Genomic DNA, 10760 nt, shown 5'->3' on the forward strand with positions numbered 1-10760 from the left:
TCATCCAATCCTGTCTCTTTATTGTTCAATTCATTGTTAAAAACCAATGGCACTTTGTTTCTATTATTTAGACTGTCATGTTGACTAAAATTATAGTTCTGCTACATCTATCCTCCAGACACTTCCAGCAAGGCTCGGCTCTACTGTTCAGCAGCTGTAGTCATACAGATAATCATTTGGGGCTTCTATCAGGTAACTATAAATTAAAGCAGAAGAAACACTGGTGTGTGTGGGTTTAGATGGGTAGGTCCTGTAAATGCCCCTTGTGAGTGAGAGGGTATGCCAGCGCTCCAAGAGTGAATCTGTGAGTTTATTATTGAAGAGACTGAGGAAGGATTCTCTCTGGGGGATTTCAGGGATGGCATTCCAGTAAGGGAAGATTTAAGGTGGGAAACAGCAGTAGTAGTGGGGGGGGGGGGGGGGGGTGCAGGCCTGGACTGAGATTAAAAATACACCCTGGCATTTCAAGTACACAGAGGCACAAACAGCCCCCACCAGCCCAATACATAGTGACTGTCTATGGCTTAATAATAGTGACTGTCTTACAGCAGCCGTTCTGGCCTTTGCCAAATTCCACAGATTGCCAGTCCAGACCTGGACTGAGGTTTTTTTGACATTGTGTTTTGTAGGCTTTAAGGTGGCCATACACTGGCTGATTTCAGATGCAGATATCGGTCCTTTAGACCGATTCTGCAGCTTATCTGCATGTGTTTGGGCACCAACGACGGTCCTCCCCGACTGACATCTGGACTGAAATCAGGCAGATCTCAATTGGGCAGGTATGAATATACATCGGATAAGGGACAGCATTGGCTCGTTGATGCAGTTCCCAGAGTTTATGCCCACCATTTTAATTCGATTTGGCCCGATATCGTTTAGCCCGATATCACCCACCCGTAGGTGGGCATATACATGCAAAAAATTTACGCCATCTGTCTGTCATAAAGTATCTTTCATGTTAAACTCTATCTCTCACAGACTCCAGGAGGCCAAGTGAACCCCACAATATGCTGTATCACTGCTCTCCCTGACTAACAACCCCAACCTCACGCACCTCAACAGTAGTAGCAATTTCTTTGGCGATGCTGGTTACCCTTATATAGAGGAATTTATACTGATACACCCCAGCCTGAGGGAGATCAGGTAAGTACAGCTGGTCAGATCTTCAGCCAGTAATGGGCAACATTATTCTGCAGACCAACAAATGACAGAAATAGGGTACCAAAGTGACTTTATTTCATTTCCAATGAAGATTAAGTATTTGGCGATGCACACCATCAATCTAATAGTCAACAGGGTGGGTGCTCACTACAGGGGTCCCCTGGAAGATCCCCAAGTTATATATAAAATAGGAGAAAAGCAGGGCACTCCAAAATTGTACTTGAATAATGTGTTATTTACATAAAGAACCCAATGCGTTTCAACCAGCGTTTCTTGGTGGGGATCGAAATGCATTACTTGGGCCTGGGCTTAATTCTAGTGACTACCCTACACAGCAGGGTATTTATATAAACTATAGTAGGGTTTCTGTAGCAAACACCCCAGCTGTACCGGTGCAGGAATGGCTGCCCCTGGGGCTACACAGCGGGGTATTTATATAAACTATAGTAGGGTTTCTGTAGCAAACACCCCAGCTGTACCAGTGCAGGAATGGCTGCCCCCGGGGCTACACAGCGGGGTATTTATATTAACTATAGTAGGGTTTCTGTAGCAAACACCCCAGCTGTACCAGTGCAGGAATGGCTGCCCCCGGGGCTACACAGTGGGGTATTTATATAAACTATAGTAGGGTTTCTGTAGCAAACACCGCAGCTGTACCAGTGCAGGAATGGCTGCCCCCAGGGCTACACAGCGGGGTATTTATATAAACTATAGTAGGGTTTCTGTAGCAAACACCCCAGCTGTACCAGTGCAGGAACGGCTGCCCCCGGGGCTACACAGCGGGGTATTTATATAAACTATAGTAGGGTTTCTGTAGCAAACACCCCAGCTGTACCTGTGCAGGAATGGCTGCCCCCGGGGCTACACAGCGGGGTATTTATATAAACTATAGTAGGGTTTCTGTAGCAAACACCGCAGCAGTACCAGTGCAGGAATGGCTGCCCCCAGGGCTACACAGCGGGGTATTTATATAAACAATAGTAGGGTTTCTGTAGCAAACACCCCAACTGTACCAGTGCAGGAATGGCTGCCCCCGGGGCTACACAGCGGGATATTTATATAAACTATAGTAGGGTACTATAGTAGTTTTTGTAGCAAACTACAGGTATTCAACGATTTCAAAGAGGCGGTTCAGTGATTAAATATTTTTGTGGGGGGTTTAAATGTCCTTTAAAGTAGAAGGAAATGCAAGGACACACAACAGTGCCAGGCAATCTGCGGGTTCTGGCAAATGCCAGAGGGGCTGCTATAAGATTCCATAGTTAGTCCCTGACCCCAAGATGGCAATGAGACCAGTCCCTGGATCACCTTGTACTATGAGCTCCCATAACCCTGTATTCCCTCACTTTCTAAAATGCCTTTCCACCTCCAACAATAGGAGTCGCCAGTGGAAAGCCCTTTGTATCGCGTCCGTATTCTGAAGTCGCTCAATGGTTTCCCAGCAATTTTGCGCGACTTAGGAAAATGAAGCGCTGCGAAGGGCTTTCCACCAGCGACTCCTATTGTTGGAGGTTGAAAGCCTTTCAGAGCAGTTAGTCTCCTAACAGATTGGGAATGCCCTCAATACTTTGCTTTGCACAATATTATTGGTGAGAGTAAATGGCCGGCCTAAAATACAAATCAAGCATATCTACTGTTGCCATTTTAAGAATTAAGGGCCGCCCCCTGGGATCATTGGATTCACAGTGCACACAAACAAGCCAAGGCACACATACATGCAAGACCCCATCAGCCAATGAATGAGTTCTGCCTTTTACTCCCACACTACTTCCTGTTACAGTTAGAGCTGCATCATTTCCTGTCAGCTGATCTCTGAGGGAGCACACACCCCATCACAAAATGGTGGCTCAAGGGAAAGGATGTAAAAGGACAATATTTCCTGATATATGTATTCCAGTTTGGTGAGATTCTTTAATAGGTCACTATTGAACCCAGATCTACTACTACTGTATAAATCAGGTGTGAGAATGGGGAGCCAAATGTAATCGGTAGGATAGGCTAGCCGCAACCCAGGCAATTTCATGGTATCTCTCTGTACAGGCTATGAGCAAACTTAGGGGGCTGTTCCTGCTGAATTGTGCTTAGTACAGGGGAATCCCTATGCTGCCATAGTTTCACGGTATCTCTCTTACCCTACAGCCTGAGGAACAACGGCCTGACAGAGGACAGCTGTGCTGCACTGGCTTTGGCAGTCGAGGGAAACAATTCCTTAAGGGACCTGGATCTGTCTAAGAATAAAATGTCAGGAAAGATTTCAATAATTTGCTGGAGGTTCTTTCTGCCCCAGCCTGTAGGATAGAGCGCTTGGGGTGAGTATAAATCTATATACCCTCAGGTGCCCCTGTGAATTAGGAGACTCCTGGCCATTCAATAGCTTTTCCCTTTCATTTATTAAACAGTGAGCTGCCTGAATGTAGCCTATTCCATCTCTGTCTCTCACAGGCTCCAGGAGGCCAAGTTGACCCCAGAATACGCTGAATCGCTGCTCTCCCTGACTAACAACCCCAACCTCGTGTCTGGTGTAAAATGGCTGTACTGGGGCCTATGTCTGCCTCCAGGCTCAATGGAGCTGTTGATGGGAAGCAGACAGGCAGCCAAAGAGGAGGCCACTCCTCCTTGCTAGACACTATATCAGTCTGCAGGGGAAGTGGTCAATCTGACTAAACCTATAGGGAATAGTGTTAGAACTCTAACTTAAGTACAGGGGCTATTACCCAATAACAATAAAGGTGTGAAGAGGTAGAGGACAAAGCCGTAGGGAGCTTAACCCTATGGGTCCCTACAGGTACTTCTTTAAAGAAGTGGCATAACTACAGTCAGCCCCAGTCAGCCCCAGTCAGCCCCTGTCATCCAGTAGTGTTGCCCCAGGCATCACATTTAAATGCACCAATGGGGGGTGCTAGAGCAGATTTTGAGGTCCAGGTCTCCCTTGGCCCCAGCTTCTCCTGTATGATCGCTGTGCCACTAATACAGAGTATATAGAGCTGTATAGTGATGTGCAACCCGGACCCATGCCTGACCCGCCGATGACATCACAAAAGGGGCGGGAAAGGCCTATAAATAAGAGTGCTGGAACCAGGAAGCCAGCAATGTAAGGTAGGGGGTGGGGAGTTCAAGCAGAAGACCTCAAGCTGAACCTGCCCACAACCCAAAAATGTTGTGCAGAGATTGCAGAGGTCGGCCCACCCCACCCGTGGCTAAACCCACCGTTCTCGCGGGTATCGGGACGGCCCGCACATCACTAGAGCTGTTGCTGTTTTTGTCTCCATATATTATCAAACCCCAATCACGAGGTCCTACTCTAAAGCTATGGCACCCACATATTCCAGTGGGGGATGCAGGCATGGGTCGGCGGGGGCCACAAGATACAGTGCCGGGGCAAAAAGGTCCATAATATCACTGAGATTCTTTCCTTTCCATTCAGGGTGCGGATGAACGACTTTTCAGAGGAAACAGAGAGGAACCTACAGCAGCTTAAGGCCCACCGACCAGAATTGGCCATTATCCTGTGATGGACTGAAATACCACAGGCACATGACATCAGTGGGCTCGGCTATGACGCAATTGGCTGATCGTTGCATCAATCAAGGGGAAGCTAAGCAGGAATAATTTTATTTTTATTTGTATAATAATGCTAAGAGACTTGCAAATGTTTGTGATGGGAATAGCTAGGGGAATAGATGTGCTCTGTTTGGTTGGTACCTGAACAGGCCAGTTTTACTGTGATTGGACACCTGGAAAATCAATCATCTAGACTTGTTTTCATTGGCTGGCAGCTAAAGATATGGCTCTGAAAGGCACATAAACTTATAGAGATGGATGGACTTGCATTATAGGGATTGTGTTACAGTTATGGCAGTGGGAAAGTTTGCAGATCACTACAGAGAAGGTAGGCTGACTCCATTTAGTAGTTCTGAAACACAACAGCTCCCTCAAGTCCTCAGAGTAGAGAGGACAAGGGGTAGTTCCTTATTATCTCCTGGTGCTAAAGGGGTCATTCACCCTTTAGTATGTTATAGAATGAATAATTCTAAGCAACTTTTCAATTGGTCTTCTTTATTTATTTTTTACAGTTTTTAAATTATTTGCCGCCTTCTTCTAACTCTTTGCAGCTTTCAAATGGGGGTCACTGACCCCGGCAGCCAAAAAACTATTGATCAGCGAGGTTACAGTTTTATTGTTATTGTTATTTTTTTTTATTCAGGCGCCTCTCCTATTCATATACCAATCTTCTTTTTCAAACCACTCCCTGGTTGCTAAGGTAATTTGGACCCTAGCAACCAGAGAGCTGTTAGAACTACAAACTGGAGAGCTCCTGAACTGAATATGAAATAACTACTAATAAAACTACAAATAATAAAAAATGAAGACCAATTGCAAAGCGTCTCGGAATATTACTCTCTATATCATACTAACAGTTAACTCCTAGGTGAACAACTGCTTTATGGTAAATGTGGATTTTTTTTTATAGCATTTAGAGTAATATTCTGCTGGGCTATAAGGCCTAATATAATTACACTTATTATATTCTCTGGTCACCTTATGTTACTCGCGAGAGCGAGGGGGTCTAACAGTAACAGTTGCTGTGTGTGTTGTTAACTATCTGTATAGGGTTTTTGTGCAATCTGTAGTTTTGGTCCGTTAAAAAGTGACTTTCCTTCTCCTTTAAAGGGGTGGTTCAGGTTAACTTTTAGTATGTTATAGAAAAAGTCCTATTCTTAGCAACTTTTTAATTGGTATTTATTTGTTATAGTTTTTGAATTATGCGGCTTCCTTTTCTGACTCCAGCTTTCAAATGGGGGTCACTGACCCCGGCAGCCAAACAACTATTGCTCTGCGAGTCTCCAGTTATTGTTACTTTTTCTTACTTATCTTTCTATTTAGGCCTCTCCTATTCATATTACCGTCTCTCTTTCAAACCATTGCCTGGTTAAATTGGACCCTAGGAACCAGATTGCTGCTGAAAATCCAAACTGTACCATTGCAAATCGTCCCAAAAAGCACTCTCTACATCAGACTAAAAGTTAATTTAAAGGTGAACAACCCCTTTAAGCAGCTGTGGGTGGAATTTTGCAGTTTCAAGTCCCTTCACTGGTCAGTAATAGCAGAATATTGCTTGTTGGCTTAGCAAATTATGCACAAACCCTCCCTTCCCCTTTACTGCCCTGGTAACCTGCATATCCATAGTAGGTATGTGGCAACGGGGCAAATTGTACTAGGTGCCCCAAGGATAGTGATTGGGGAAGCCATTTTAGTAATGTCTATACAGTAATGCCTATAGTAATGTCTATAGTAATGTCTATACAGTAATGCCTATACAGTAATGTCTATACAGTAACACCTATAGTAACACCTATAGTAATGCCTATAGTAATGTCTATAGCAATGCTTATACAGTAATGCTTATACAGTAATGCTTATACAGTAATGCCTATAGTAATGCCTATAGTAATGCCTATACAGTAACGCCTATAGTAATGCTTATACAGTAATGCCTATACAGTAATGCCTATAGTAATGTCTATAGTAATGCCTATACAGTAACGCCTATAGTAATGCCTATAGTAATGCCTATAGCAAGGCTTATACAGTAATGCCTCTACAGTAATGCCTCTACAGTAATGCCTATAGTAATGCCAAATACTAGTCCTTTTAAATGGCGGAGCCAAACAAAAGAAGAAATGTGTGTACAAGTTTGCTACAATGACTGCGCTCCGTCAGTATAGATATTATATTACTGTTACTTACTAGTCGCGTTAATTACGTTTTAGAAAAGAAAAGAGAAATGTAAAAACCCATACACATAAGCACTGTATATCAGGGAGACGAATACAAAGATGAACTTATATTATTATTATTAAAGTTTATTTATTTATGCAGATGATACAAAGTAGAATCAGAAGACTGAGAACATTCTCCTTCAGATGAGAAGTTATTGGTTTCATTTACTGGGTTTTCTTCTTCTCCTAATTGACTGGCCCTCCTCCCTCCCACATCATGTAATGATGCCCAGTCTCTCCTATTAACTCTCACTAGAGCTCTCTTCTGACTCACTGGATGAGCTTTCCTCACTCTCGTCAGATGGTTCCTTCTTTCCTTTCTGTTTCCTGCACATACAAAATAGGTTGGAGATGGTTAAAGCTCCTTACTGATATGTGTCCCTGTTAGATGGGAATGTATGCCGCCCCCTGGGTTCAGAAGAATAGTGGGAATAAAAACTGGTATAAATGCTTACTTACCGTTTTTTTGGTGGGTTCTCCTCATCGCCAGAGGAACTCTTTTTCCTGTACGTAATACTGCAATAAACAGGAGAAATATTATAAATTGGCTGCACGAGTTTTATAGCAGTTTTATTCTATACATCTTTGTTACAAATCCCGTATATGTATAAATATATGTATGTATGAGACACTATAACCCCTATGTGTAAAATATAATGATGTTGGAAGACTCCCAGGGGGCCCATGCCCATATAAGGGCACCAGGCCAGACACTGATTCCAAGGAAAGCCAACTGATGGCATCACTAACCCCCATATATAAGGATATATTACTGGCTATTTATGGCTGAGCAGACTCACACATGGCTACATTGGCTCTTGCTCAAATATTTAGTGTCCCTACACGTTTGTTGCCCCTGATCTATATTCTAAAGCCGGATACATTCCCACCCTCCTTCCCCACCAGAAAACAAGCAATAAGAACTGTTACTTACAATACAAGGACTCCTAGCAGTATGGCTATACCAACGAACACCCCATTAAGTACAATCACTATAATCGCCATCTTATCAATTTTCACAAGTCTTTTTTGGACGTCGTCAACAAATCCTGGTGGTACTGTTGCAATAGTGGTTGGCGGTACAGTCGTCTTTTTCTTGCCCCATGCCCGGGACTCAACTGCAAAGCAAAATGATACAGTGAATCCCAATGAAATGAGAGAGTTACTGAGAGTAAGTGAGCGCAGGTGGGTAGCACTGGGGGGCATTATATTTAGTCAGTTAATGCGCTGCCTATTGGGGTTACAGTACTGACACTTTTTCTTTCATATCTAATGAGACAGAGGCTGAATTGGGATTACATTTGAAATCAGGAGTGATTGTTTTACTTGCCCTTTATCTTACCTTTGCGCTGATCGACAACCTGAATCTCTATGGATGGAACCGGCTCGTACAGCTTTCCTAGAATCCTCAGCCGGACCTGATAAGTGCCGCTGTCTGCAATATCCGTGGGATTTATCACAAGGGAGCAGTTCCCTTGTGACACTTGGGGTATAAACAGCTGGTATTTATCCCCAAAATCAGCCGCTGCCTTTCTCACGTGGTTTCCGTCCAGGTGTATGAGGGGCACGTAACCTTCCTTATCCATTTTACCCCATTCCAGTTGGACTCTGAGTGGGTTGAGGCGGCGCCGTGTGTGAAACACACAGGGAATCATATTGGCTGTATGCGCCTCCAGCTTCAGCTTCTCTTCAAATAAGGTGAAGTTTTCAACCTTCACCGCTAAAAGAGGGGAAAAATCCCATTAGGATCATGGAACCTACAGCGCAGTCTGTAGCAGCCCTCACCCTGCAATAGGGGGGCTGCCCAATCCCATTCATTAGCAGCCCCCCGACATCCCACATCCACTCACTAACCTGACACTGATATATATATATATATATATAAGGGATTGGCTGCACACATACAGGGGCAGTTAGTGATTCAGGGGAAAAGGGCAAGAGAATTATATTTACCTGATGTGAAACTGAAAAATAGATGAAATAATCCAAATAGAATAAAAAATGGGTGAAGACGCGCGGGACCCATCACTGCTGGGCAGGAGAGTCTCCCACGGCCTTCACAGATCTTTCTCTGGAAAAGAAAAAGAAAGAGAAGAATAAATATGAGAATGTGACACATTGATCCTATCTGCTGCTTCAGCCCAACTGAGCATTATAGTTATACCGATCTGTTACAAACCCAGTAACTAAGCAATAAAGTAACAATATCGATTTTTTTCCACCATCAAAAATGCAATTGCATTTTGTTCTCCACATTTGAGGTTGAAAGGAACAAATATTTTTGTATTTATACTGAAGATACAGTGTTATAGCAACTTGCCAAGTCTCAGGGGGTGAGATTTTTATTTGAAATAGTTCTAATGCGAAAGTTGAGAAATCTCATAAAGTCAAGGCTAATAAACAGGATTGCGTCTCTTTGCCCAGATACTGATATTGTGGCAAGAAATCTAATTTTAATTTATATTACAGGTATGGAATCCCTTATCCGGAAACCCATTATCCAGAAAGTTCAGAATTACGGAAAGGCCATCTCCCATAGACTCCATTATAAACAAATAATTCTAATTTTTAAAAATGATTTCCTTTTACTCTGTAATAATAAAACAGTACCTGTACTTGATCCCAACTAAGATATAATTACCCCTTATTGGGGGCAGAACAGCCCTATTGGGTTTATTTCATGTTTAAATGATTCCCTTTTCTCTGTAATAATAAAACAGTACCTGTACTTGATCCCAACTAAGATATAATTACCCCTTATTGGGGGCAGAACAGCCCTATTGGGTTTATTTAATGGTTAAATGATTCCCTTTTCTCTGTAATAATAAAACAGTACCTGTACTTGATCCCAACTAAGATATAATTACCCCTTATTGGGGCAGAACAGCCCTATTGGGTTTATTTAATGGTTAAATGATTCCCTTTTCTCTGTAATAATAAAACAGTACCTGTACTTGATCCCAACTAAGATATAATTACCCCTTATTGGGGCAGAACAGCCCTATTGGGTTTATTTCATGGTTAAATGATTCCCTTTTCTCTGTAATAATAAAACAGTACCTGTACTTGATCCCAACTAAGATATAATTACCCCTTATTGGGGCAGAGAAGCCCTATTGGGTTTATTTAATGGTTAAATGATTCCCTTTTCTCTGTAATAATAAAACAGTACCTGTACTTGATCCCAACTAAGATATAATTACCCCTTATTGGGGGCAGAACAGCCCTATTGGGTTTATTTCATGGTTAAATGATTCCCTTTTCTCTGTAATAATAAAACAGTACCTGTACTTGATCCCAACTAAGATATAATTACCCCTTATTGGGGGCAGAACAGCCCTATTGGGTTTATTTAATGGTTAAATGATTCCCTTTTCTCTGTAATAATAAAACAGTACCTGTACTTGATCCCAACTAAGATATAATTACCCCTTATTGGGGGCAGAACAGCCCTATTGGGTTTATTTCATGGTTAAATGATTCCCACATATAAAGCTACAAACAAATAAATACTCACCGTTCTTTTTGATGCTTTAAAACGCATGATGAGGCCACTAATAGTGACCCCTTCAAGCTCTAAACACCAAATGAGTTCAGTGTAAGACGTACAGGGTTAGAGCTTCCAGGCTGGTGATGTCACAATGCTCTCAGGATATCAGAGTGATGATGTCACAATGCTCTAGTGAATTGAGCCTTACAGTTATACTGCCACTTACCAATGTTACCTGATTATATCAAAATACAGAAAGTTACAATAAAATGCCGGATAATCTTCTTGGAGAAAGTTCTAACAGTCACCAATGTATACACTATACAGGG

At 42.6% G+C, this 10760-nt stretch overlaps 2 protein-coding genes across 5 annotated transcripts in view; one reads left to right on the top strand and one right to left on the bottom strand.

Moving 5' to 3' along the window:
• The window catches only part of LOC100486737 (NACHT, LRR and PYD domains-containing protein 4), a 138926-nt gene extending 134252 nt beyond the window's left edge, over positions 1 to 4674 (top strand). For 3 of the 4 annotated variants that reach the window (XR_004219856.1, XR_004219858.1, XR_004219861.1), the window contains 4 exons: positions 119 to 192; positions 979 to 1143; positions 3301 to 3470; positions 4586 to 4674. The gene's annotated coding sequence lies outside the window, so the exon portion shown is untranslated. The remainder of the gene's footprint in view (positions 1 to 118; positions 193 to 978; positions 1144 to 3300; positions 3471 to 4585) is intronic. The other variant, XR_004219859.1, reaches the window with a different exon arrangement.
• Positions 4675 to 7133: 2459 nt separating this feature from the next.
• On the bottom strand, positions 7134 to 8690 carry LOC116406952. Its single transcript, XM_031892153.1, has 4 exons — positions 8284 to 8690; positions 7876 to 8059; positions 7401 to 7457; positions 7134 to 7268 (listed from the first exon to the last, which is right to left on the bottom strand). Exons 1-4 carry the CDS (start codon positions 8594 to 8596, stop codon positions 7184 to 7186), a joined length of 639 nt encoding a protein of 212 aa, XP_031748013.1. The 5' UTR covers positions 8597 to 8690; the 3' UTR covers positions 7134 to 7183.
• Between the last annotated feature and the right edge of the window lie 2070 nt (positions 8691 to 10760).

Source organism: Xenopus tropicalis, chromosome 8 (assembly GCF_000004195.4).
Source record: "Xenopus tropicalis strain Nigerian chromosome 8, UCB_Xtro_10.0, whole genome shotgun sequence".
In the NCBI taxonomy this organism is placed as follows: domain Eukaryota; kingdom Metazoa; phylum Chordata; class Amphibia; order Anura; family Pipidae; genus Xenopus; species Xenopus tropicalis.